The sequence below is a fragment of the Strongylocentrotus purpuratus genome, unplaced genomic scaffold (assembly GCF_000002235.5).
Source record: "Strongylocentrotus purpuratus isolate Spur 01 unplaced genomic scaffold, Spur_5.0 spur5_scaffold_21, whole genome shotgun sequence".
Classification (NCBI taxonomy): Eukaryota; Metazoa; Echinodermata; class Echinoidea; order Camarodonta; family Strongylocentrotidae; genus Strongylocentrotus; species Strongylocentrotus purpuratus.
The window spans coordinates 29,108,273-29,135,451 of record NW_022145607.1 but is presented as its reverse complement, the minus strand read 5'-3'; the positions used below and the strand labels follow the sequence as shown (position 1 = coordinate 29,135,451).

At 37.8% G+C, this 27,179-nt stretch overlaps 1 protein-coding gene and 1 long non-coding RNA gene across 2 annotated transcripts; both read right to left on the bottom strand.

The window, feature by feature from the left end:
* Positions 1-5,124: 5,124 nt before the first annotated feature.
* On the bottom strand, positions 5,125-8,291 carry LOC115927995. The gene is made up of 4 exons (XR_004065808.1): positions 8,056-8,291; positions 6,787-6,932; positions 6,294-6,456; positions 5,125-5,857 (listed from the first exon to the last, which is right to left on the bottom strand). It is a non-coding gene; the product is annotated as an uncharacterized LOC115927995 (long non-coding RNA).
* Positions 8,292-12,241: 3,950 nt separating this feature from the next.
* Positions 12,242-26,170, bottom strand: LOC105442409. The gene is made up of 6 exons (XM_030994311.1): positions 25,946-26,170; positions 17,539-18,348; positions 16,763-16,923; positions 16,015-16,280; positions 13,310-14,880; positions 12,242-12,543 (listed from the first exon to the last, which is right to left on the bottom strand). Exons 2-6 carry the CDS (start codon positions 18,331-18,333, stop codon positions 12,292-12,294), a joined length of 3,045 nt encoding a protein of 1,014 aa, XP_030850171.1. The 5' UTR covers positions 18,334-18,348; positions 25,946-26,170; the 3' UTR covers positions 12,242-12,291.
* Positions 26,171-27,179: the final 1,009 nt, after the last annotated feature.

Below are 27,179 nucleotides of genomic sequence, written 5' to 3'. Positions count from 1 at the left end.
CCTTATCTTTTGTAGTTAATTGTGAGTATCGGTTCATGTATTCCTGTATCTCCCTTTCCCTGTTTTAGCATGTATTTGTATTTTATAAACTTTACTTTAGTTAATTATGTCATGTGTAGTTTAAGGGGCCTACCCACAACAAGCTCTGCTTTTCCATAGGCTCCGCCACTATATCTCTTAAGTTTAACTTAATGGACAATATTCTGAATAGTGTGTACCGGTATTGTATTTACATGTGTATTATAATAATTTTCAATATGTTGTTATACACTCTTTGTAAAATGAGAAATTGTGGAAACCAATAAACTATCTATCTATCTTTTTATCTATCTATATAGGCCTAGTTGTAATATTACGTTTAAAAAACAATTGTTGACATTACACGCCTTGAACATATTTCCGAACTTCACATCTTGAAACAGTTGCCATCCTCATTCATTTACAAAGCAAAACGTCATTCTGACATTTGATTGAAATAGTTCTTTGGAAATATAATCTTACATAACATAACATCAACATTCCCAATTACAATGGACGTCTCTCCATCAGAATTCCTGTAGCATTCCGAATTGTCAAATGGAATTAAAGATATGGTATATAATATATTAATCAACATCCATCTTCAGTCTGTTTTTGTATTATGGCAATAAGTTCACTTTTCACATCCACGTCCATAAACAGTTAACTTTTCCAACCCACTTCCTCTCAATGGTAGGATATACTAAAACGGAGAGTAAAATATTACACTTGCGTTTGACAATATAGAAAAGGGTACACTTCAAGTATAAAAAATATGTAGTGATTTTCTTAGTGTCCTAAATCCTAAAATATATGAGCGAACCAATACCTTTGCAGATGATGCCATCTCCGATGATGTTGAGTAGAAGTCATCGCGACAGGGACTCCAGAATGTCAGGTTCTTCAGATGAGGCATCTTACAGATGAACTGAGCGAGATCACGTGATGCATTGGGACGATCACTGATATTATCAGAGCGGATGAACAGAGTCTCAATCTGTTGTAATAATACGACATGATGGTGGATAAACAATTGCTGACAATAATATACTGAAGTATATCTAACATTACATGATGATACAGTCGCCAACCTCATTCACTTACAAAGCAATACGTTACATTTACAATCTATTTGCTACAGATATTACTTTGGAAATCTTTATTTCATAATAACGTAACACAAATGTGTGAAAACAGGCTCAGAATATTTGGCAGTTTCCAATGGAAAACACAATCACAACAACGGGAACGAAATGATTCGATTTGTCATTTTGTAGGTTTTAAATTCATATATTTTGTATCATGAGCAAAATAGCCGTCACTCCATCAGCACTTCCATAGAGGGGGGGGGGGGGGGGGGGGGTCCACATATTGAGTGTCCAAAATCCGAATTGATATAATTGTAGCATTGTGTTGGATAACGATTGCTGACATTACTCGACTTGAACATGTTTTTAAACTTTCCATCTTGATACAGTCACATCCTCATTAATTTATAATGCGAAATGTTATTTTGAAATTTGATTGAAATAGTAGTTTAAACATCTGATTTTACATAACATAAAAGTGTGAAAACAAATAAACATGGAACACTTTGCGGGTTTCAAAGGAATAGAAGAGACGAAGGTATTCGATTTTTCATTTTTCTAGATTTTAAAATTGAAAAAAATTATTCTCATCGGCATTCAAAATTTAAATGGACGTCTCTCCATCAGCATTCCCGTCGCATTCCGTATTGTCAAATGGAATTAAGAATATGTTATATTATAGAGAATTCGACTGCTACGAGGAACTGGCTGTCTCCATACGCTCAAGGGAAATTTGCCTCCGCTGCTATCACCCCGAGGCGCGCGTCTTTATTTAGTATGCACAAAACTTGGTCGTTGGAAAACGAACATTTTAATATCAACAATTATGAAGGAATTATGAAAAATTATCCACCTAGCGACGTAGCGTTCATCATTAGTTTCATGCTTTTCATCTACAACATCTTTCACAGGAGATATCTTGGAATGTAGAACTTTCCACTTTAGGAAGTGATTTTCCTATATTGATAGAAATAAGAAATCAAAATAATCTACCAAAGATTGACCCGGAATAAATAAATAGGTCACTTGCTAATATTAATTGGGCAAAAAAAAAAAATCATGAATCAATAAATGTATAGACGATCACAATGTAGAAGAAGCGTAATTTATATTTGTAGAAAATTTTAATAACACAATGTTACGTTTAGGAAAGGCGAAATCAAAACAAAGACAAATTCCTGTTTTTTGGTGAAACAAGGAATGTTTACCTATTATAAAAGAAGCAATCACCTAAGATATTTAGCAGAGAAAAGAAAAACTGAAGAATACGTAGAAGATTACCTGGAAAAGAAAGCAGAAGCACTAAAGATAAAAAGACAAGCAAAACGAGAATATTTGATCACTATTTGTAAGGAAATGACTCGTTCAAAATCAATTAAAGAAATGGGAAATACGATACGTCAAAAAGTAAAAATAATAATAACATTGAAAACATTAAATAGATAATATATGAAGATAAAGAAAAATTAACTCCTCAAGACAATGATTTGTTTCTCATAGATCTAAATAATAGTATACATTCTCAGATTTTATTGAATAAAGATATCTACTAAAGCATGTGTGTGCTACTTTGCTAATGAGGGTCCTACGCCCTTTAGTAATAACTGACAGTAATAAGGATTAATGCCTCAAAAAGGGCACTTATATAGCTGATCGACACGGTTTTTTATTCTGGGGCCTCACAGTGACGAGGCCCTTGCTTAGCCACTGAATCATGACTGTACGCAGCGGGGGCAAGGGTTATTCGCCGCCCCTTAAAAAAATACAAAAAACGAAGAAAATACTATAAATTATCAATAATTCATTGAATTTTCCCCCGGTCCCCAACAAGAAAAAATCCTCTGTAGGACAATGCATTATGATTCAAGGCATGCCCACATCCCAACTAACAATTAAACGTTTTCTGAACGTTCTAAAAAGGTTCCAAATTGGTTTTCTAAACGTTTTGTGAAAACGTTCTAAAAACGTCCATTTGTGGTAGGTTGAAAACGTTTTTTGGAACGTTCCAAATGGACGTTTTTTGAACGTTTTCTAAACGTTTCTAGAACCAATAAAAAACCTTTTAAAGATTTGCTTTTAAGTGCAAGGACCTGCAGAAAACCTGTACGACGTTTGGGACGTTTTAAGAACGTTTTAAGAACCTTAAAAACGTCCGGAAAACCTTTTAGGAACGTCTAGAACGTTTCCAGGACGTTTAAAGAACGTCTAGAACGTCCAAGAGAACCTTTTAAGAACGTCTAGAATGTACTGGAAACGTTTTGAGAACGTTCAGAAAACCTTTAAAGAACGTCCAGAACGTCCTGGAAACGTTCAGAAAACCTTTTAAGAACGTCTAGAACGTCCTGGAAACGTTTTTAAAACGTTCAGTAAACCTTTTAAGAACGTCTAGAACGTCTTGGAAACGTTTTAAGAACGTTCAGAAAACCTTTTAAGAACGTCCAATATACAGTGAATTTTAAATAAACGCTAGGTCACACATGAGTTTGATTGATTTTATGAATTTATTATCAAACATATTTACAAAATATGTACAAAGGCTTGGCAATACAGTACATCATGTATATTTGAAAAAGAGTATTGGTATTTCCCGAAGTGCCCCCGAAAGAACATACAATTCTGATATTAAGAATAAATTGTTATTTGATCAAAGTCGGTTCACAAACGGCTGAAATATCCATAAATATATTTTTATTCAAAATATTAAAAATGCTTAAAGACTACTTTGAAGAAAAAAAATCTGAATAGTTCTTTAAAAAGCAATTTATATAGATATTTAATTATTATTTTAACAAACATTAAATGCATAAACTGAAAGTAACGGGTCATTTTGAATATTAACAGGGGTTTTACTTGGCCGTTTGTGATTATTACTTTGCACCGTGATGGTGCAGGTTTTGGTTTTAAAGTTAAGTTTGACCAATACTAAACTATCCCTTTAAAACTATAGATACATAACACATGAACAATCTACAAATAATACACAATAATCTGATAGATGAGTTGAAGATATGTCATTAACTGGCAAATATGAATACTCATATATTTACGGGTCTATGTCTCTATGAATATACAAGGCAACATATAAATTAATAGTGTCAACACATGAACAATCTACAAATAAAACATAAGAAAATGATAGATGAGTTGAAGATATGCCTCATTAACTGGCAAATATGAATACTCATATATTCACGGGTCTAAATATACAAGGCAAGATAAAATGATAGTGTCAAGAATTTGGCAGCACACATATAGCAACTTTGGTAACACACTTTATAAAATCAATTTGAGTTATTTACAGAACCTGGCAATTCATGCCAAAAAGATGCCCCAGCAAATGATTAAGAAATCTTTCTATAATAAGTCTTGATCTTTGGTAAAACCACATAGTGCATAGAATTTCTTTGTGTACTATATCAATGTGAATAAATTCACCAGAACCTTTTAACAAAATGTCACAAATTATCATTAAATACATGTGAATAACCGATTTAGCTATGTGCCTCCACCCAGGATTAGCTTCATCATCCGGTGCAAATTATAACTATTCAAAATAGTACATGTATTTACTTTCTCATCAACTTCTACAAGTGATAAAAATGTGACTATTTTAAGAAGTCACATTTCGAGTGAAAGTACGGAGAAAAAAAATATGGAAACTACACTCGTTTCAGCTCTACAAATTGGCAACACTGATGACATCAACTGTGAGTAGCTATCCATCAACTTTGTACACAAAATTTCATATTTTCTAAATTTTCCTTAAAGTTGCACATTTCCACAGCTTTTAATCAGAGTATGTTCAGATTACTAATGACGAATAGCTTTTTACACAAAATGCTTTGACTATGGGGGATAGAAAATGTGAAATTTTGTGTACAAAGTGAATTTAGAGCTACTCAAGATGTCATCAGCATTGTCAAATTGAATAGCCGAGAGTAATTTACTAGAAAATGTAAAAAAGAGTAGTTTCCTTAATTTGTTTTCCTTACCGAGTTTGCCCATTTCTTATTTTTAATTTTGTTCAAATTTGTCTCCTTTGATTGAAGCAGTGAAATTTCTAGGGTAGATTTCCCCTTTAAATCCGTGTAAAAAATTGTCCTTTTGATCGACCAAAGATTTAGTGGGCAGGTCAAGATTTCCCAGAAGCCTTGCATTGGACCTTGCATCTTACTTCAAATATAAAATCAACACAAAACACATGAACAATCTACAAAAAGCTATTTACAATAAACTGATAGAAATGAGTTGATATGAATTATTAACAGGCAAATATGAATACTCAAATTTAAGGGTCTATGAATATAGAAGACAAGGTTATAAATAAACAGTGTCGAGAGTTTGGCAGCACACACATTGGTTTCAGCATCCTTACAAAAAGTAGTAAATTTACAGACCTATACAACTTTGTCTTGCATTCTCAACAAGATGTTGGCAATTAAATCCAAAAAGATGCACCAACAAAACTGTTATGTCGCTGATAAAGTTTCTCCATTATTAGCTGAAATGGTCAAATTTGGTTTCAATATGAGTTTTAGGATTTTTGCATTGCCCCTGAATGAAGGTATCTTAAACTACCATGAATGAAAATTTGGTGTTCACTGGTTTGGTAAACGGCTCCCTCAGTCTTCCACAAAATTCAACGGCCGCTCCTGGTTTGGACAAAAGCAGTTTTTGTACCAACTGCGTCAGCTGCTGCTGCCCTTCCTCCAGCCTCTGCAGCGTACACAGTACCTGCACTTGAAAATTGCCTGAGAAGAAAAAAACAGACACATAAAATGCATTATAATAACAGTTCAAGTCATTAAAAAGTTTGACAGCAAATGAATAGGATATTTTGGCGAGATATGTTTGATAGCTGTCCAATTTAGTCACTTCAGGAATATATCACCCAGCTTCAAAGACAACACCTGTGCAGCGCTTCTAACAAAGTATACATACTGTAAGGATTTAAAAGCGACTCTTCTGTAAGAAAACTATACCCATGCCTTGTTGATAAAATAAATTACATGTACTGTACGCCGCGATAATCTGTCTCTCTTATCCAATCCAACAGTATTTTAGTGTAGCAACTTAGCACAAATGGCAAATGTTGTTTTGTTAGTTAATACACTCTACAGTATATGTTCTGATAAAAAAAAAACTCAGAAACTTTTGTTTGTGAAATGCTATCTGAAAAAAACTTACTTTCCGTAGCCCGAGCCCTTGCTGGAGTTGTGGGTTGGAACTGAAAAATGCGATGTGGACTTGGACTTCGCATTCAGTTTCGGCATTGGTATCTCCGCTGCCACAGCCTTAGTCGTTCCTCCGCGTACATGTTGTTTTCTTGGGTTCGAACCCTATTCAAGATCTGAAAAATAGAGACACATTGCAGATGTTAAAAGGGATATCAAGACATGACAAGAATTCTCATAAACTGAACAAACTTTTGGGTAAAGCACACTTCTTGTCCGAAATTTATGCCTAGATTACAAATTAATTTCCAGTTTTGCCGGAATGGTGCCACATCTATTAATCATCATTTTGCATGGCTGGGACACAAAGCAGGTCTAGCTATACCAAATAAATTATCTTAGCTTTTCATCATCTCTTGGATTTTGAAGAAAACAAGAAATAAGATGTAAATTATACGTCTCTGGCCGAGCCAAGCACTACTAACCATCAAGAGACAAATACTTACCAGCGTCACTTCAGGAATCACTTGAAGATTTGCTAAATCTCTGGGGAAGACGTCTCTTTCGCTTCTACACAGCATCATCTTCCGGTACCAGGTTTGACGTGTCCTCTGCCTTCCTGGCGATGTTTTTTGTGCTTTCACATAGTTGCCTGTATGTACAAATAAAACAAATCAATCTTTAAGTTAATCTACGTTATTGGAAATCTAATGTGTCATCTGAACTAAAAATAATTTTTTTGAAGGGACGAAATTGAGAACAAGATATAGATCTAGACTAGGTCTCGATATTTCTATAAAAACAAAATCCATACAAAAAAGGTGGTTTGGGAGCTATTTCAATTGCCTAAAAACAAACCTGTTGATATAGGGGGTGGGATAATATAAAGTTGCTAAATGGTGGTGGAGGGAAAAGCATGGAATGTTCCATTCCCGTGGGATTTTAAATGATATTGAGGGAAGAGTAAATAAGTCAAGAAATGAGATGGTAGTCGAGGGACTTATTTTCTTCACGAAATAGCATTTTAAATCCCGATGGGAACTTTCCATGATTTTTCCAGACAGCAAAGTTAAAAACTCAACTGTTTTAATCATCCGATTATCATGTAATGTAATGAGCCATGCGCACATACCCACTCCAGCAAAGAGTCGATGCTATTATGCGTATTAACCTCTAGCACTGCACTACATGTTAATAGGCAGCATTTGCTCAAAAGGAATAGTCAATACACACATAATACACAAATGCACTTATCATGCCGATGCGGCTGTAAGCAAAGTTTGACAGTAGACAAACAATTTGAATTTCTAAATTGTTCTTCCTAACAAAATAACATCGGCAAGTTGAACAAATTGTATTCTAGTATTACTGCTATTTAGGTGTCATCAATTGTCACTAAAGTACCGATTTTTAGTGAAAGAGTTTTGTACAGTGGTGTTTGAAATGTTGAGTATCAATAGCGCAGCTTTTAATACACAGCCAGGATAGTAATGCAGCTATGTAGACTCTATGCACTAACTCTTTCTCCAAGAAGCTCCGACGCCGTTCAGCATCGGAGCTTCCTGAAGTTATGTGTGCACATAGCCTAGCCTACCCAATTACTATACCAGTCAATGCAATGAGAGTTTCATCGGCCTGCACATGCGACATAGAGTCTACCGTACTTTTCGTTTTAATGCAAATAATCAATATTTTATTTCATTTTACATGCTTCAAAATCAATCAAACAAAGCTTAAATTCCTTACAGATATCAAAATGTTAAAATAACGCTTACCTCGGTGTCGCAGTCTAACAGATTATTTGAAATCTCGAAGTCACGTCATCAAGCAGTCAATTCGTTATTCAGTTTAAAACACGCGGCAAGCTAGCTCTGGATGGAGCGAGCGCGCCGCACCGGCCGTGCCGGGTACGATTCACTGACCTCTACAGTGGTACGATGATATACGGTGCGTCCGCAGTTGACCCCCCTCTCCCCACCATGTACGTACGCACTTTGTATACACGTGGTTGAATGGAGCATATAAATGACGTAGCGCGGTCGGACTGACTGGGCTTTGGGGGGGGGGGGGCACAAACATTATATGTGAGGGAAAGGGGTCACTACTTTCTTCAAATAATGTCACCTTATGTTTTCTATTTTTTTCCCTCAAAATTATTGGGGAGCACGTGCCTCCCCCCATCGCTACGCCACAGGAGTGCATCAGTTTGACATACCTCGACCCCCCCATGCGTATGCATGTGGCCTAATTTCGCCAGCTAGTATTTTTTAAGAAATATTTATTTGGACATTAAAAATAAGTTCAACAAAATACGTCTGAATAAAACGTTCTGTAAACGTTATATCCAAGAACGTTTAATTTGTAACGTCCACAAAACGTTTTCTGAACGTCTTCAAAAGACCTAGCTCCGCAGCGAATGTAAGGTCCCAACTTAGACGTTATATAAACGTTTTTTAAACGTTTAATATGGACGAAGACGTACGGAACCTGATAAGAACGTTCTGTAGACGTTTTAAAAACGTTTTGTGTTTGCTGGGATAGAGGATTTTTTTAAATGTTGGGGATCGGGGCAAAATGCAATGAATCATTGATAGGTTATTGCATTTTCTTTGTTTTGTTGTATTTGGGGGGGGGGGGGGGGCGGCGACGTACCCTAGCCCCCGCTGCGTATAGTCATGTTTCAGTAGCTAAGCAATGGCCTCATTACTGTGAGCCCCCATGATCAAAATCGTGTCGATGTGCTATATTAGTGCCCTTTTATGAGGCATTAATCCTCATTACTGTCAGTTATGACTTCAGGACGTAGGTCCCCTAGTTGATTAGCATAGTAGCACACACATGCTTTAGCAGTCTCGCAAAAATGAACACTAACAAATTATTATTCAATAAAATCTGAAAGTGTATACTATTATCTAGATCTATTAGGAATAACTCATTGTCAAAATCATTCCATAAATTGGGGTAAAAATAATCATTCCACCATGATGACCAACAGTGTACTAGGGAAAAATTGGGTCGTCATGATAAGAGCGAGCGAAGATGAAGAAACTTTTTGGTGGAAACCCATTAGCTTAACTCTTTATGCGCCAGTTAAAAAACCCCCCTGTGCCACATTCTTTTAGGGTCACACATTTCGAGGGAATCTTTATTGACTCTGCTGAATCAAGAGGCTATAACTCTTCACTGGATGATCATGATGAAAAATATTGTGCAGCAAAGTTGTAGACCGGAAAACGTGCTTTTCGATGAACCGTCATTTGTTATATTTTGAATTATCATTTTTATAATAATCATAATTATATAATGTTTAATTTTTCTTATTTACGGCAGTTTTTTATCCCTCTAGAATTTCTTATTTAGCAATGATAAGACATCTTCAAATCGAATCTATTAGAAAGGTGGACTTCTTACCTTTCTTTACATACCTTGCTCAAGTATTCTAACAATTCAGAAGGTTAGTATTTAGGTTGTTGAAGAAAAGAAGTTCAATAGGGAGAGACTTGAAAGTACCCCGCTCAGCCACCCTTGACAATGGGCTAATCTGCCCATTGAAATCCCTATTACCCCAGGTTATTGTCAATGTCCGGTTTAGCGGGGCATGAAAAGGGACGTCGTGGGGATGTTTTTCTTTGTTGTGCCATGATAAGTCAATAAGAAATAAGAGAATGTTATTGATTTTGCCCACTGGTATGAGCATGTAAAAATGGTATAGGCATAATATATTATATGTGATATACATGACATAATCAGCATCTTATTGAAATGTCTCATTATGAATGTTCACCGCATCTGTTCTCTCACCTTCTTTACCCCTCAATAAAATTGATTTCAAGTACATTTATCACAGCCATAGATATACAAAGAAAGAATGAATCAATCTTAAAATATAAACTATATTGCATTGTTTTCCATTTACTTTATTGTGAGAGAGCTTATTATCAGAAATGATTGACGAGTGGAGTATGCAATGAATAAAATATGGAGAACGGACGTGAGAGACATTATGAGAGAGAAATAGTGATATGAAATGAAAGGACTTTACTGTGAATAAAGATTATAAGAGAAAGAGATAAAGATGACGGCAAGACAGGATACATATTGATACGAAAATAACAATAATAATGAGATAGAGATGACGGAAAGAAAGAGAGTAAACACTGATAGCATAAGAATGAATAAAGATAATAAGAGAAAGATATAGAGATGACGGCAAGACATAGGGTACATATAGATAGGAAAATGATAATAATAATAAGATAGAGATGACGGAAAGAAAGAGAGTAAACACTGATAGCATAAGAATGAATAAAGATAATAAGAGAAAGATATAGAGATGACGGCAAGACATAGGGTACATATAGATAGGAAAATGATAATAATAAAAAGATAGAGATGACGGAAAGAAAGAGAGTAAACACTGATAGCACAAGAATGAATAAAGATAATAAGAGAAATATATAGAGATGACGGCAAGACATAGGATACATATTGATAGGAAAATAATAATAATAATAAGATAGAGATGACGGCAAGAAAGAGAGTAAACACTGATAGCATAAGAATGAATAAAGATAATAAGAGAAAGATATACAGATGACGGCAAGACATAGGGTACATATAGATAGGAAAATGATAATAATAATAAGATAGAGATGACGGCAAGAAAGAGAGTAAACACTGATAGCATAAGAATGAATAAAGATAATAAGAGAAAGATATAGAGATGACGGCAAGACATAGGGTACATAATTATAGATAGGAAAATGATAATAATAATAAGATAGAGATGACGGAAAGAAAGAGAGTAAACACTGATAGCATAAGAATGAATAAAGATAATAAGAGAAAGATATAGAGATGACGGCAAGACATAGGGTACATATAGATAGGAAAATGATAATAATAATGAGATAGAGATGACGGCAAGAAAGAGAGTATTACACTCATAGCATAATAATGAATAAAGATAATAAGAAAAAGATATACAGATGACGGCAAGACATAGGGTACATATAGATAGGAAAATGATAATAATAATAAGATAGAGATGACGGAAAGAAAGAGAGTAAACACTGATAGCATAAGAATGAATAAAGATAATAAAAGAAAGATATAAAGATGACGGCAAGACAGGATACATCTTTCTTTCATTAGTTTTATTCATTCTTATTCTATCACTGTCTACTCTCTTTCTTGCTGTCATCTCTAGCTCTTTCATTAATTTTTATTCATTCTTATTCTATCAGTCTACTCTCTTTCTTGCTGTCATCTCTATCTCTTTCTTTCATTATTTTTATTCATTCTTATTCTATCACTGTCTACTCTCTTTCTTGCTGTCATCTCTATCTCCTTCTTTCATTTTTTTTATTCATTCTTATTCTATCAGTCTACTCTCTTTCTTGCTGTCATCTCTAGCTCTTTCATTAATTTTTATTCATTCTTATTCTATCAGTCTACTCTCAGGGAACACTTTTATCACTAGAGTCTTCGTCACTGCTCGATTCGTCGGAATCAGAGTCCATGCTCCATGCTTCCATAGTAACAAGATCTCGAGCCTCCTCTACACTAAACACACGTTGACGTTTTCCAGCAGGTGCCATCGTAACATCAGTAAAAAAAATCCAAAGAAAACCGCTAAATACACGGTAATTTCGAATGTAACACTATGAAGAAAAACAGTTTACCGGAAAGTGTGCGATGTATACAATGTAAACAATAGTAAACGCAACGCGTGGCTACACACTGCGAGCGGTATTATGAATGTCTAATTGACTCGTATACATCTGTGCAAAAATGCGAAGTTGGCACGCCTACGTCCGTGCAAATCGGCGAACAAAGCAAACAAAGAGTTAAGCATAAGTACTATATAAAATAGTGGAATATTTTTCTTTTTTGTGTACTTGAAAAAAGTAAATTCGCCTAAAATTGAAATATATTTATCTAAAAAAAACCTTTCTATTTTCCAGTATTCTCCTAATTTAATTAATCTTATGACATCTTATGAAAAACTATTATCCTGACTGAATATGGCATCCATTCCTTTTAAAATAAAGAAGTACCAAATATACCAGAACGTGGATAATACACAGATGTATACGGACCTTGGAGTCGGCTGCCTTATTCGCAAGCACCGAGTAGAAGACATCATGCATAGGGATAGTAGTAGCGATCTTCACAGATCTCAGTGTTCGTGATGAGCACATGAGTTCAACCAGGTCCTCTGAAGCCGTCCGTCCACATGGCTTCTCAATTATCAGGTGATCCTACAATGTACATGAACACAAATAATATTGTGAGGCTAGAAACGTATATCATAAAAATAATACCATATTATCCTTATTAGTCACCTTAATAGAAACTGATTTTGTTTATATGTTTTTTTTTCCTTCCATTTCCCCTTTGGTTTTTATTCTGCTTTCAAAAATCTATATTATACGAAGAACATCAAATAACTTTAAAATAACACTTTGCATTTGAAAGGAATTATTCTGATCCTACCAAATGTAAACTTTTCTGGGTTATGTACGTTATCTCATCATAATTTAAGTTAGCGTTTTATCATACTGGTTTGAACAGAATGCACGTGCAAATCCCAGTGGAATTCGTGATATTAAAAGTGTTATATTATTAAACAACATTTCATTGCAAATACACGCAAGATCGGTTGTGCTACAACCACAATAAATCACAACTACTACTAACAGACATAAGTCCTAATACTCATTAACTCTTGTAGATAATAATAGTAAAACGAAATTCGTGTAGGCCTACATTGCAATTTTCAGATTAAAAATGATAATCAGAGTTGCACCCACACTAGATCCATATAAGTGGATTTAAACATGCATCATGATTAAAGAAAATTGATTCTACCAAGCTTCTTTCCAACATTTGGGTGAAGAAAAGTTTTTTAATACAGAACGTGTCGCGCATCGTTAGTATACAGGGTGTATGTATACAGTTAAGTGTTGAAACCAAACGACGTTATCCTAAGTCTAACTTGCAAAACTTCGACGTTATTTTCCTTACCACTTCACGATGATTCATGATGAAGATATGCCCTGATACTGTGTGTGCCTGCATGCTCTCGGTGATCGTCAGTGTCTTGCTAGACTCAGAGGAGAGGTGATCCGCCACTGCTTTGGCCACTGCCTGGTCTTGGCTCTCGTATGCTACATCTACGACGAAGTCATCATCATGTCTACGCTTTCTTTTTCCTGCTTTGAGATGAGATACGATATCCAATCCGATCTCCTTCTGCTGGGCCGAGGTGAAGTACAGTAGGTACCGGTATTCCCCTGCATCCTTCATGATTATCGCTATCAACCTGTCATACTCATTACAATGTGAGTTGAATAGAGATGCAAGATACATTCCTGATAGATATTCCTGGAAGAGCTTATGAGGGAAATGCACCGATTGAACTACTGTATTTGGATTAGTTCTTCTGTCTTTTCTTGGAAGAACTTTCTTTTCTCTGGTGAGCACACCAACTTTACAACCTACATCGATGGACTCTGGATAACTCTGAAACTCTTCTTCTGTGAATACTAACCGTCTCTCAAGAAGTCCCCTGAAGGCAATGTGGCCAATTTGAAGCAGATGATGACGAATATCTGAACGATTCTCTCTCAATATGCCTTCAACAATACATGATTGAAAGTGCTTCGATAGGTAATGATCAACCAAAAAGTCAATCATCTCATTGAAGAGCTGGGAAAATGTTTGCAGCTTGGACATTGCCTCTCGGCGCTTTCCATCAAACTCTTTCCACATGATGCATAGCATGGCTGTGTATATGGGGTAAGGGGCCATGTTCTCTCTGATCACATCGTTGTTCGATATGAATCGGTTCAGATCTTCAGAGGAAGCTGTGTCTGGATGAAAGTACTTGGTGATGTAGGAAGAGAGGTTTTCAGCAGAGAAACCTTCCAGAGCAATGAAAGCAAACCCCTTTCTGAGATCGGCATTCTTCCTAATCTCATCTGATCTCCATTGTCGCGATGTAATAAGTACTGTCCCTGACTTGAACAGCTTATCAAGAATAATCAGGGCGATTTGCTGAATGCAGTTAAGATCAACAGTAGACTCATCTAGGCCGTCCATGACAAGAAAGACATCATCAGAATTTGAAAGGATGTGCTTGTCTAGCTGCTTGGCAGTGACTGGATTTTTGTCAGAAAGATACGTTTTCACTATCTCTCCAACAGTCTTTTCCTTTGCCTCGCGAAAAAGGATGACAAGAACTAGTTTGAAATCTTGGTAACCTTTTCCGTGGATCCAGTCCCAAGCGATCTTGGCGCAGAAAGTGGTCTTCCCCGCACCACCTTCACCTTCCACCAACAAGCGTTTGGCACAGATTTTGTTGACTTTCGTCCTGAGGAGGTCGTCGTAGAGAAGCGGTATCTTGCGCGTTGTACCTTTGTCTTCTTCCATCAACGTTAGATTGGTGAAGATTCGGTCAAATTCAATTTGAAGCTCGCTGTTCAGTGGATCGGCTTGAATTTGACATAGATAAATTGTATAATAGCGTTTGATCTCTTCAGCAACCCGCTTGATTTCCTCCTCTGTCATTGAGGGTATGTCATCACCAACCTGACCTGTAATGAGATGGTTAAGAAAGTTGTCTCTAAAGTTATTATTGTTTAAACGTAAAACACTGTAAAAAAAAAAAAACAGCAGCTCCCCAGCCCCCCCCCCCCTACAAAAAAAAAATACATAAACCATGAACCACAAAAATGTAATATCAATATACGTAACTTCCCAAATCTCAATTTAAATTTGCGTGTGGATCATGATCTGTGGTTGACAAATTATCTATTTCCTAGATAGGGGCTCTCACAGTGATTAACGGATTGACATTGTACCCTGATGTCACTGCCCCAGGGAAGGGTTACTCCGTTGATGCTAAGATGCCAGGCCTTTTGGTTAATTGCATGGTGGGGTTTTAGGCCATCTTCTATGGAGCAAATCTTGCGGTATCAAACTGTTAAATGTGCATGGTCTTGTGCATTTTATAACTAAAGATGATAAAAACGATTTCTAGTTTCAAAAGCTACACTCCTGGATTGATATGCGTATAATTCATGAATTAATCAAATGCATCTTTCATAATAACGTTCTCTTTCCGTGCTTTCTGACAGAGATTCCTTCTTTGTAACTCTTTATCCAATATGAATATACATCTGAGGCTTTGGTTCCGTTAGCGCGTATTCTGGTGTTGAGATTAAATGTGCAATTTCCTTACACATTTAATCTGATCCTAACTTTAGTGGGGATACTAACGTGATACATCTCTCTCTCTCTCTCTCTCTCCCTCTCTCTCGCTATATATATATATATATATATATATATATATATATGTGTCAATGTATATTATATACATTGTACGCAGTATCCAGCAAAAGTGAGGACTCCTATATAGTAAATGTTCAATAATTCAATATTCCAAAACTCACTTTGCTGCAGTGCAAATTTTAAATGGAAGGCGCAATTTTACCTATAAAATTAGCACATAATAGCAATAATACTAATAATTAAAATGGGTTCTTGTATAGCGCTCATGTCTAACTTGACAAGCTCGAAGAGTATTGCCCCGTCTTTAACATGGCTGCCATTACATTGCTCGAGCGTTTTAAGGAGTTAATATACCCATATATCTCACTTTGGTCGAGTGTAGAAAAATGTACCTAAATTTTTATAGCTATACATGAACCCACCATCATCATTATTACCTTTTCGTACACTATCAGCAAGCTGTACCAGCTTAATGCTTTCTAACATGTCGACCAATGTCTCCCTCGCCTCGCTATCACGTACTGTCTTCCGCCATTCGTAAAGCATCTGATAGGTAGCATGCATGGAGTCGCCAAGCTTGTCTTTTTCAAATCGACTTAGTTGAGCCTCGGAGAATCCAAAAGCTAGTCCGACCTTCCTGAAGTCTGAGGGATCCATACCGTCGGCAATGAGATAAAGCTCGAGCTCGGTCAGACATCCAGGGCTAAATTATAGACATAAAAAAAAATGATTATTTTCATACAGTGCTGTATATATAATTGTGTAATTTTGTATTAAGAGAACTTTCATCTTGCTCCTTTGACTGATGAATACAGTGTTTTACGGCATTGAATTATAATAATTGATATCGTCACCTGTAATGCAAGTACTATTAAAAAAATGCAAAAATATTACGACATGTACCTTTCAAACATAACGAGAATACGCAAAACTTCTTCCCTTTTGATTTCATTCATCAAATCCAAAGATTAGTTTTACCTGCTAACTCAATGACCCGTATTTTACTAGTCAAGAATTGAAACCCGACGGTGGGTTGAAGGGTTTGTTCAGAATCGGGTTTAACAAAGAAAATTAGTCTAATTTAGTTGTCCTTCAATTAACGTAATCGTAGACTCGGATTCGGGTTCAACCGAATATGAAACAATGGATTTTAATGTTCCAAAGTTGTTCTTTCATGCTGCTTACTTATCATTTGGACCAGGGTTTCGTTCTACGTCACCGGATCTCAATAGGAGTATATTGGTCATGTGTGGACAGTCATTTCCTTTGATTGCATCTGCTTCACTGGTGGCTGTCCCTGATACGGGGATCGGATAAGTCGGTGATCCGTGATGCTCTGTTACTTCCTAAGAGCGAAGATAAAATTACGAATAGAAGACACACTTTGAACTCTGTAAACTATAAACAAGCCATACTGAGATATTATCCTAGTGCCACATTGTATTTCTGGCGGTTTTTTTAATCAATGGTTTCTAGATTATTTTAACATTTCTAATATACAAATAGCACTGGCAGGTGATAAATGATGAATGTTCATGAATTTATTGGACAAGGTGATTCATGATATTCCCTTGATTCCTTAATGAAATTGATGGACAGAAATCGATTTTCAAAATAATAATCAGACGTTATTTGTCAAAATACATTTAGAATCACGTGTGAATAAGTATTGTGTGAAAGGGTAAAGGACACTTTTACCATTGATTATAGTGCAACTATCGTTAAATATAAAAAAAATCCATAGCAAATTGAAAAAATCAAACTGTCTTTTATGAAACATCTTGTATAGCACCAATTTTTCAAGTTACCGTGTCCTATTAAAACAAAAAATTATGGAAGAAGAATTATATACATTTAAAAAAAAATATTTATATTTCTTCTATATTTTTTCTTCGTCTGTCTCATTTTTGTTATAATGGGATAGGGTTGCTCTGGGAAATACATATAAATATCAATCATACCCTGTTGGATGGTGTTGTTTGCTCGGTGCTTCTCGTTGTATCTTGCCTTGGTTTAGGTGGCAAGCCCGATGATAGGTCCTCTATCCCCGACGGTGAAGAGCTTGATGTCTCCTCCACGTCTGTTTGGATACGATCTGTTTCACCCGCGATGGCTACAGGTACATCTGAGTACGATTCTGATGTGACAACTTCAGGTAGTTCTATTATTTGAACGGGATTAGGGGGGTATTCATGTGACACTAGATTAATGGTTATGTATCTATTGTCCAATTCGTCTTCTACACAGGGTCGGGGAACTGGGTTCTGAATGTCAGTGTTATCGTGGACAGGGTTGGTCTCATTTGCTGTTGGAGAACCACTGTTTTCAGCACACGAAGACTCAGAGTGAGAGACATCGCTATGACCGGGTCTTTTTACATCACATGGGAATCCTCTCTCCGTTACAGTATCAAACTCTGGACCGTCACATGGTGACCGAGTCTGACAATTAGCATTACATCTGCTAATGCTGACGTCACATGAAGGCCCGGTTTGAGCGGTATTCAGGTTGACATTGTAAGGAGACGCAGGTCGACAATCCGTTTTCCCTTGAGAACTATTCGCATCAGGTGAAGAGCCAGTACGAGATGAGATGTTACACTCAGGATTGTCGTTTTCTTTGGGTGGCTCCGCATTCTTGCTTTTTTTAATTAAGTTGTTAAGTTTGCTCCAAAAGTAGTTGTAGTCATATTCTTTCCTCCGACGGCGCATGAACGTGCCGATCCTGACACGCCATTCACCAAGAGACACAGGCATGGTGACATAAGGATACTGTGTTGTTAAAGAGAAACAAATATCAATGCTGGGTAAATTCACGAAACAGTCAATATGACTTTGTATACCAAAATAGTATCTAATTTGCTAACGGATTTATCTTAACATGCCATGTAGGAAAAATGTATTCGTTTTAGATTACATAATTATAAGAGAACGTATAATGCATGGTGCTTGATTGCAAATTTGCACCGCTTTTTATATTCCAGAAGATGTTGGTACAATTTACCTCGAGGGAGCAAACCTGGACAAAATCCACCGTAAAAACTGCCCTTTGAAGAGGTCCTTTATGCCTAGGTCATATTTGCTCTACGGCTAGGATACGGCTGCCCTACGCCTCCGAAATTGAGAGTTACTTGCAGCGGCCGCAAAGAATCTGCGGCGTCCTCAGGGTCACCCTAGGGCTTATCCCTATCTCTACAGACCGGACGGGTCGCCGTGGGAGTTATAACTGTTTTCATTTCATTTCAAGGTTCACCGTAGCGATTAGACGCGCCGTAGCGATTAGAGGCGTAGAGCGGTTCCACGGCGACCGTACGTCGAGCGTACGGTAGCCTTACGTTTAATATACTCCAGGGATGGAGCGGTAGCATCAGTCTGGCGGCATGGTCGAAGTTTGGTCCCCCTTAGGCCACCTTGCGGACCCATTGCGGCTACATTGCGTCTACCTTAGTATTTGTCGACAAAGCTGCGGCCGCCGCAGGGAAGCCTTAAGGCGACCATGCGTGATCACTTCAAAGGCCGTACGGCAGTCGCAGATTCAAATTCAAGATACGCCGTTCGGCTACCCTAACAATGTGACCGCTACCGTATGTGACCGTGGGAAAGCTGCGGCGTTCCTATTATTGCTATTGGCTGTATATAATTAAGACCGCACGGCTGCCGTGGCAAATTTGACCTAGGCATTAGCAATAGTGTTATTTTTTTCTTTTTCTACGAGTTGGTTGTTCGCGTTCATAGTTGTCCCATTCGTTCAATATGCGGAATGTGAATCCAGGGAAAGCTTTTGAAAGTGTGGCTCAACAAATTGAAATCATAATACCGAACGTAAACAAAGAAGCGTCAAAGGTGACCATTAGTTGTAACGCTTTGATTCATGGCCAAATAAGGTTACATGAAAAGACTGTGTATGTTTTGCATTTTTCTCTCTCTCTCCTCTATCTTGTTCTGTTTCCCTTCCCCTCTCCTTTTTTTCTGCCCGCTCTCCTTCTCTTGCTCTGTCTCTGCACACACACACACACACACACACATATATATATATATATATCTACTCGTTCACCCTGTCCCTCTCTCCGTCTCCCTATCCCTCTATTGCTCTCCCTCCCTCTTCTTCTCCTGCTCTACTCCCCTGTCTCTGTCTCTCTCTCTTGATCTTGCTTCATTATCATTTCATTTACGTCTCATACTCGTTCACCCTCGTTTCATGACCGTTTAATCGATTTGTCTTTCATTTCCGCGTTTACGACGTAATAATTGTCCACATCCCCATCAAAACGACCCATATCACTTCCTACAATTGAAAGTTTGCTGTTCTTACCTTCGTATTTTTAAGTCCGAAAGAATGTTCACCCCCTCGATTGGCTATTCTTTGATGTTTAAACTTCGCTTAAAGGTACTATGTCCCGTTTGCAGGCCCAAAAAATGAAAAAGTTAAATTCCAACTGCATTTGAAAGATAATACTAATTTAGAAGTTCCCTAAAAAAGGTGGGGCTTGAAAATGTCTTCAAGTGGGAAAATAGTGACTATTAGTTGTCAAATCGACTTTAGGGCTATAGAGCCCAAAAGTAATAGTCTTGATTTTCAGACGATTATACCGAATGGTCATACGTTTTATGCTGCACAAAGATTCAATCAGTTTAATCTTGGCCATCACAATAAGTGGGTTATTGATGTAGACAAATGCTCATGTACCCTTTACAACTCTTTTCATGTATGTCATTAGCAAAGAAGAAAAAAAGCCAGTCAGTCACTCAATAGTGTCTGACAGTGAAGTTTAGCAAGTAAACGGGTTTCCTTGCATAATTTGAATATGAGGACACTGCTAACGTTTAAATTTCAGATAGGACATACATGACATATTCATAATTCCTGCAAAGTTCTACAGAATTTGAGGTTGGCTGCAAAAGGGACATAGTACCTTTAAAGAAGAACTATTCGATAATGTACTGGTAAATTGTGCAAATCAAGATGGCGTCTAACTGTATACCAGGCAAACTGAACCGCACCTGACACCACGAATGCCTTTACAAAGCCAACGATACTTGTCCCGATTGCTTGCATCTCGTGCAAAATAGGCAAATGAAGGGGCTTTCATCGAAAGGGTGCGGTGCGGTGCGGTGCGGCGCGGTGTGGTGTGCTCAACGCACCCATTCGATAAAAGAGGGGGGCCTTTTCTCGAAAGGGTGCGTTGAGAGCGGAGTACCGTTTTAACACACCCTTTCGATGAAAGCGGGGGGGCTTTTCTCGAAAGGGTGTGTCGACTAGTCTTTCGCATCAGTCGTTTAAAATGAGGATCTCGGACAGAAGGTAATAGTTGCCAATTTAAGTATATCGAAAATGTATTAAATAAACCTTCCCCCATTTCCCTCTTTCCTTCTTCTTTCTTTCCTTTTATATTTTCTTTCCCTTTCCTTTTCCCTTCTCTCTATCGCTCTCTCTCTCCTATTTATTTGTTGGCGGGGGGGGGGGGGGAGGAGGCAAAAGCCCTTTGCCCACGTTTCCCTCTTTCCTTCTTCTTCTTCTTTCTTTCCTTTTATCTTCTCTTTCCCTTTCCCTTCTCTCTCTCTGATTTATTTTTTGGCGGGGGGGGGGGGGGGCAAGAGTCCTTCGCCCCCCCGTTTCCCTCTTCTCTTCTTATTCTTCTTTCTTTCCTTTTATCTTCCCTTTCCCTTTTTTCCTTCTCTCTGTCTCCCCCATCAACATAGTAATAACGAAAGAGACCACTCTGTAATCAAGACCATTCCATTTTCGATATACTTAGATTGGCAACTATTACCTTCTGTCCGAGATCCTCATTTTAAACGACTGATGCGAAAGACTAGTCGACGCACCCTATCGAGAAAAGCCCCCCGCTTTTATCGAAAGGGTGTGTTAAAACGGTACTCCGCTCTCAACGCACCCTTTCGAGAAAAGGCCCCCCTCTTTTATCGAATGGGTGCGTTGAGCACACCACACCGCGCCGCACCGCACCGCACCCTTTCGATGAAAGCCAAATGAAGGGGACAAATATGAACCATTGTCACTGCATGAGGCAGATTTATGGGCAAAAGATAAGCCCCGCTGCACTTTGTAAAAAGATCGACGTGAAATAGGTGAATAATAGTTCAGCATTACACATAAGGAATGTATTGGCTTAATTCACAAGGCCAGTCAAAGCGAAGAGGGATGTGTGTAGGTGTGCGTGTTTGTGTGCTTGTGTGTGTGTGTGTGTGTGTCCTCTCCTCTCTCTCTCTCTTGCTCTGTTTCTATTCCCCTTTCATGTTCTGCCCTTTCTCCTTCTCTGCATCTCTCTCTTTCTATCTATCTTTACTCTTTCACCCTTTCTCTCTCTCTGTCTTACCGTACTTCTCTTGCTCTGTCTCTGTCTCTCTATCTTGAATTTGTTCTATATATCAATTCAGACAGTTAAGTTTGGAAAGAGGGTTTTCATTGTCTTTTGTGGGCAGTGAATTTTGTAATAGATTACCTGTTGAAGTCAGATTGACAAGGTCTAGAAATAGGTTTCGGAATTCTGTTACAAGTCATTTGTTGAACAAGTAATGAATGAAATATCAAGTCTACACATTTCATAATTCATATTTTACATTATTAGTTTGTATACTTTTAGAGGGTTAGTACAGTAGAAGGAATACATTTCATATGAAAATGATGCAGACTTTTCATCAACCTTCAACAATGTTAGCGAGTTACTTTAAGAAGGTTTATTCGATAATGTACTGATGATTTGTGCAAATCAAGATGGCGTCTAACTGTACACCATGCAAACTGAGCCGCACGCGCATATTTTCTTTACACAACTGTTTAGCCATTTTCGCGAAACAATTCCAAGAAGAGCTCTGGTGAAAGAGTCTAAATCGTCAGCGCACTATATGTGCAAGCACGTACACCCATGGAAGGGTAAATGATAGAAAGGGGAAAACAAGGATGGTACTGGAGAGGATATGGAGAAGGAAAAACAAGGAAATACACAAGGAAAGAGAAGAGAATAAGTCAAAGGAAGAACATAGAAATATATAATAGAAGAGCAATAAGGGGATCATAGATCTAGACTAAGGAAAAACAGGGACATAAAGAAGAAGAAAGGAAATAAAACAAAGAAATAGATGACGAAGGAGAAAAGGATAGATTGAAGGAGAAACAAAAGAAATACATAAAACAAAAGAGAAGAGGTTAGAGTGAAGGGGAACAAAAGAATAAAAGAAAAGAGGTTAGAGTGAAGGGGAACAAAAGAATAAAAGAAAAGAGGTTAGAGTGAAGGGGAACAAAAGAATAAAAGAAAAGAGGTTAGAGTAAAGGGGAACAAAAGAATAAAAGAACTGCAGGGGGATAGAATGTGGAAAAACAAAGAAATATATAACGAAGGAGAAAAAGGATAGATTGAAGAAAGAAAAGAAATACATGACAAAAGAGAAGAGGATAGATTGAAGGAGAACGCAGAAATAAATAGTGAAAGAGAAGAGAGGATAGATTTAACCCGAAACATATAACGAGTATGTCATGTGCAGCTCAAGCAATCCAACACTGCTAAGGGTAATGCTAGACTCTGTCTCTAGTCGTTTGCACAGTATATTTGACTGAAGTGGCTAAACAGTTGTGTACAACAAAATATGCGTGAACCGCATCTGACACCACGAATGCCTTTACAAAGCCAACTATACTTGTCCCGAATGCTTGCATCTCGTGCAAAATAGGCAAATAGAGGGAACAAATATGAACCATTGTCACAGCATGATGCAGATTAATTGATAAAAGATAAGCCCCACTGCATGCTGTAAATAGATCGACATGAAATAGGTGAATAATATTTTAGCATTACACATAAGGAGTGTATTGGCTTCATTCACAAGGCCAGTCAAAGCGAAGAGGGGTGTATGTGGGTGTGTGTGTGCGTGCGTCGAGGGTAGGAGATGCCCAGTTGATTTTACGGGGGGGGGGGGAGGATTGATTTCACGGATTTTGTTTGTATCCCCTCCACGCCCCCGCCACAGAATACTGTATCAGCATTCACTATTTCATAATAATTATGCAAAACGTCATTGATGTGTGTGTATTTAGGCCGCACGACTCAATGAATAGTATCATTATGAGCGAAAGGTAACATAATTTTCACATAAAAGTCAGTGTATTCTGCTGTTTGTGCTTTGTGAAGAGTTATGTGTAAAACTTGGTGCTATTAAACGTAATTAAAACTGTTCATTTTCTCTCTCTTAAATCCAAATCATATTTCATTATATACCCTCTCTCATTAATCATTAATATTGACTGAGAGTTAGACGTTGTAACAACGATCGCATTCTGGTGTATTTACAAAATGTTAGTCGTCAGGAATAAGTATGGATTCAATGATAACTGTTAAAAACTAAAATAATATTTGCAAGAGAAATAGTAAACAGAACAGTTAAAAAAGCCAGACCAAAAATTGCCAGAGAAACTGTTAAAAGCACTTCAGATGAAAAGTAGCAAAATATTGTATAGTTGAGAAAATATGTGATTTATATTGATAACATTGTACGTCCATTATATTTTTTCTCACAGCTTTATTTTGATTTTTGAATGTGAATACACACCTCATTAGTGACACACACACACAAAAAAAAAAAAAAAAAAAACCCTCTCTTATTGATCATTATAGTCTGGTGAGAGCCATAAGGATGTTAACTCTGTGTTAACTTGTTTTTGTGTGTGCAAAGTTACCGGTGTGTACACGTATTGAACGTGTGCGTGTGCGTGTGTGTGTGTGTGTGGGGGGGGGAGAGGGGGGGGGGGGGATAGAAGACTACCTACGGCCCGCCAAGTTATTCCAACCGTTAACTGTGACCCGCGAGCTTTAAAAGGTTGGCCACCCGTGATTTAAAGTATCAATAGTTAATAATAATAATAATAGTAATAACAAATATAATCATAATAATGATGCTATTTATTCAATAATCATCATTGCAGGTCGAGAGCTGAATTACAAATGATTTTACAACAAAATATGTTTGAACTTAATTAATTACAAACTGCGTAAAACATAAACAAAACATTTCCTCATAATAAAATGGTAGGATTATTACGTTAAAACAGACACAAAATGTGTTCATCACAAATTAGGCTTGAATGGAGGTAGAAAAGGAGAATTTCAGTTTTTAAATAATACTTATTTATGTAAACAAAGTAAATGTTGTAGATTACAAAAAATAGTTCGAGGAGGTAACATATCCTGTATTGAAAGTGTGGCGCTAAAGGCCCGGTCACACAGCCTTTCGCGTCTGTATCGCGGGTAAAATTTCGCGACTTTTTTTTGCCCGCGGTTGCCCGTGGTGGAAAATGTGCAAAATTGGCTTACCCGCGGTTTACCCGTGGTATGCCCGCGGAACAGACGCCGGCGACTGTTCCGCGTCCTTATCGCGGGTGAAGCGCGGCGGTACCGCGGCCTACCACGCTTACACGCGGTACACACGCTAATGCACGTGATAACAACGCGGTACAGACGCGGAACAAACGTGCTATGACCGTGCTCCACCCGCGATTACCCGCTAAAATTTCGCGTCCAATTCCGCGTGTAACCACGTCTTAACCGCGGCCGTAGCACGTCCTAGCACGTTCGTTCCGCGTATGTACCGCGTCTTTACCGCGTGTGTACCACGTGTACCACGTGTACCGCCCGCGATTACCCGCGGTCTAAATTTTTGGGCAGCCCAAAACTTTTTCGCGCGGCCAACCGCGTGTGAATTTCTTACCGCGTGTAACGACGGGTAAAGTACGGCTGTATCGCGTCTTTATCGCGACCTCAAAGCGTCCAACAGCGTCTGTTTCACGGGCAGAAATTTTTGGCCGTGATTCGGCCGCGATACGCCCGTGGAGGGCTGTGTGACCGGGCCTTAACAAATTGAAATCATAATACCGAACAAAGGAGCGTCAAAGGTGACCATTAGTTGTAACGCCTTGATTCATGGCAAAAAAAGGTTACATGAAAAGATTGTGTATGTTTTGCATATTTCTCTCTCTCTCTCTCCTCTTTCTTGATCTGTTTCCCTTCCCCTCTCCTTTTTTCTGCCCGCTCTCTTTCTCTTGCTCTGTCTCTGCACATATATATATATATATATATATATATATCTACTCGTTCACCCTCTTCCTCTCTCCGTCTCCCTATCCCTCTCCTGCTCTCCCTTCCTCTTCTTCTCCAGCTCTACTCCCCTGTCTCTGCCTCTCTCTCTCTCTCTTGATCTCGCTTCATTATCACTTTATTCAAGTCTCATACTCGTTCCCGCTCGTTTCATGACCGTTTAATCGATTTTTCTTTCATTTCCGTGTTTACGACATAATAATTGTCCACACCCCCATCAAAACGACCCAGATCACTTTGTTCAATTTCATGTTTGCTGTTCCTACCTTCGTATTTTGAAGTTCGAAAGAAAATTCACTCCCTCGATTGGCTGTTCTTTGATGTTTAAACTTCGCTTAAAGAAGAACTATTCGACAATGTACTGGTGATTTGTGCAAATCTAAATTGCGTCTAAATAAATATCATCCAAACTAAACCGAACCTTACACCACGAATGCCTTTACAAAGCCAACGACACTTTTCACGCATGCTTGCATGTCGCGCAAAATCGGCAAATAGAGGGACAAAATATGAACCATTGTCATTGCATGATGCAGATTTATGGGCAAAAGATAAGCCCCGCTGCACTTTGTAAAAAGATCGACATGAAATAGTTAATAATATTTCAGCATTACACATAAGGAATGTATTGGCTTCATTCACAAGGCCAGTCAAAGCGAAGAGGGGTGTATATGGGTGTGCGTGTTTGCGTGTGTGTATGTCCTCTCCTCTCTTTTGCTCTGTTTCCCTTCCCCTTTCATTATCTGCCTTTTCTCCTTCTCTGCATCTGTCTCCCCCTACTTCTCTTGCTCTGTCTATGTTTCTGCTCTCTATCTTGAATTGGTTCTATATATCAATCCAGACAGTTAAGTTTGGAAAGTTCTTTAAACGCCTGTATTATGTCTTTTTTCACATGGAAATTGGTTGGGAGAATTTACTGTTAGAGGGTGTCGCACAGTGACACCTTCAAGAAGACCATACATATCTTTGTGGTTTGAGAATTTTTTTCAGGATATTTTGCATGTTGGAGGGTTAGTACAGTAGAAGGAATATATTAAGTAACATTTCATACCAAAATGATACAAACTTTTCATCAACCTTCAACAATGTTACCGAGTTACTTTAAGAAGGACTATTAGATAATGTACTGGTGATTTGTGCAAATCAAGATGGCGTCTAACTGTAAACCATGCAAACTGAACCGCATCTGACACCATGAATGCCTTTACAAAGCCAACGATACTTGTCCCGAATGCTTGCACGTCGTGCAAAATAGGCAAATAGAGGAAACAAGTATGAACCATTGTCACTGCATGATGGAGATTAGTTTTTAAAAGATAAGCCCTACTGCATTTTGTAAATAGATCGACATGAAATAGGTGAATAATATTTCAGCATTACACATAATTAATGTATTGGCTTCATTCACAAGGCCAGTTAAATTGAAGAGGGGTTTATGTGGGTGTGTGTGTGTGTGTGTGTGCGTCGTCGAGGGTACGGGATCCCCCGTTGATTTTTACG

Bases quoted from the DNA above. Each gene is read 5' to 3' on its own strand.
- LOC105442409 (XM_030994311.1), bottom strand. From the start codon at position 18,333: ATGCCTGTGTCTCTTGGTGAATGGCGTGTCAGGATCGGCACGTTCATG. The intron at 16,924-17,538 runs GTATGATTGATA...CTTCGCTCTTAG, and splicing joins AAACAACACCATCCAACAGG to GAAGTAACAGAGCATCACGG. The intron at 16,281-16,762 runs GTAAGCAGCATG...TCTATAATTTAG, and splicing joins AACCCTGGTCCAAATGATAA to CCCTGGATGTCTGACCGAGC.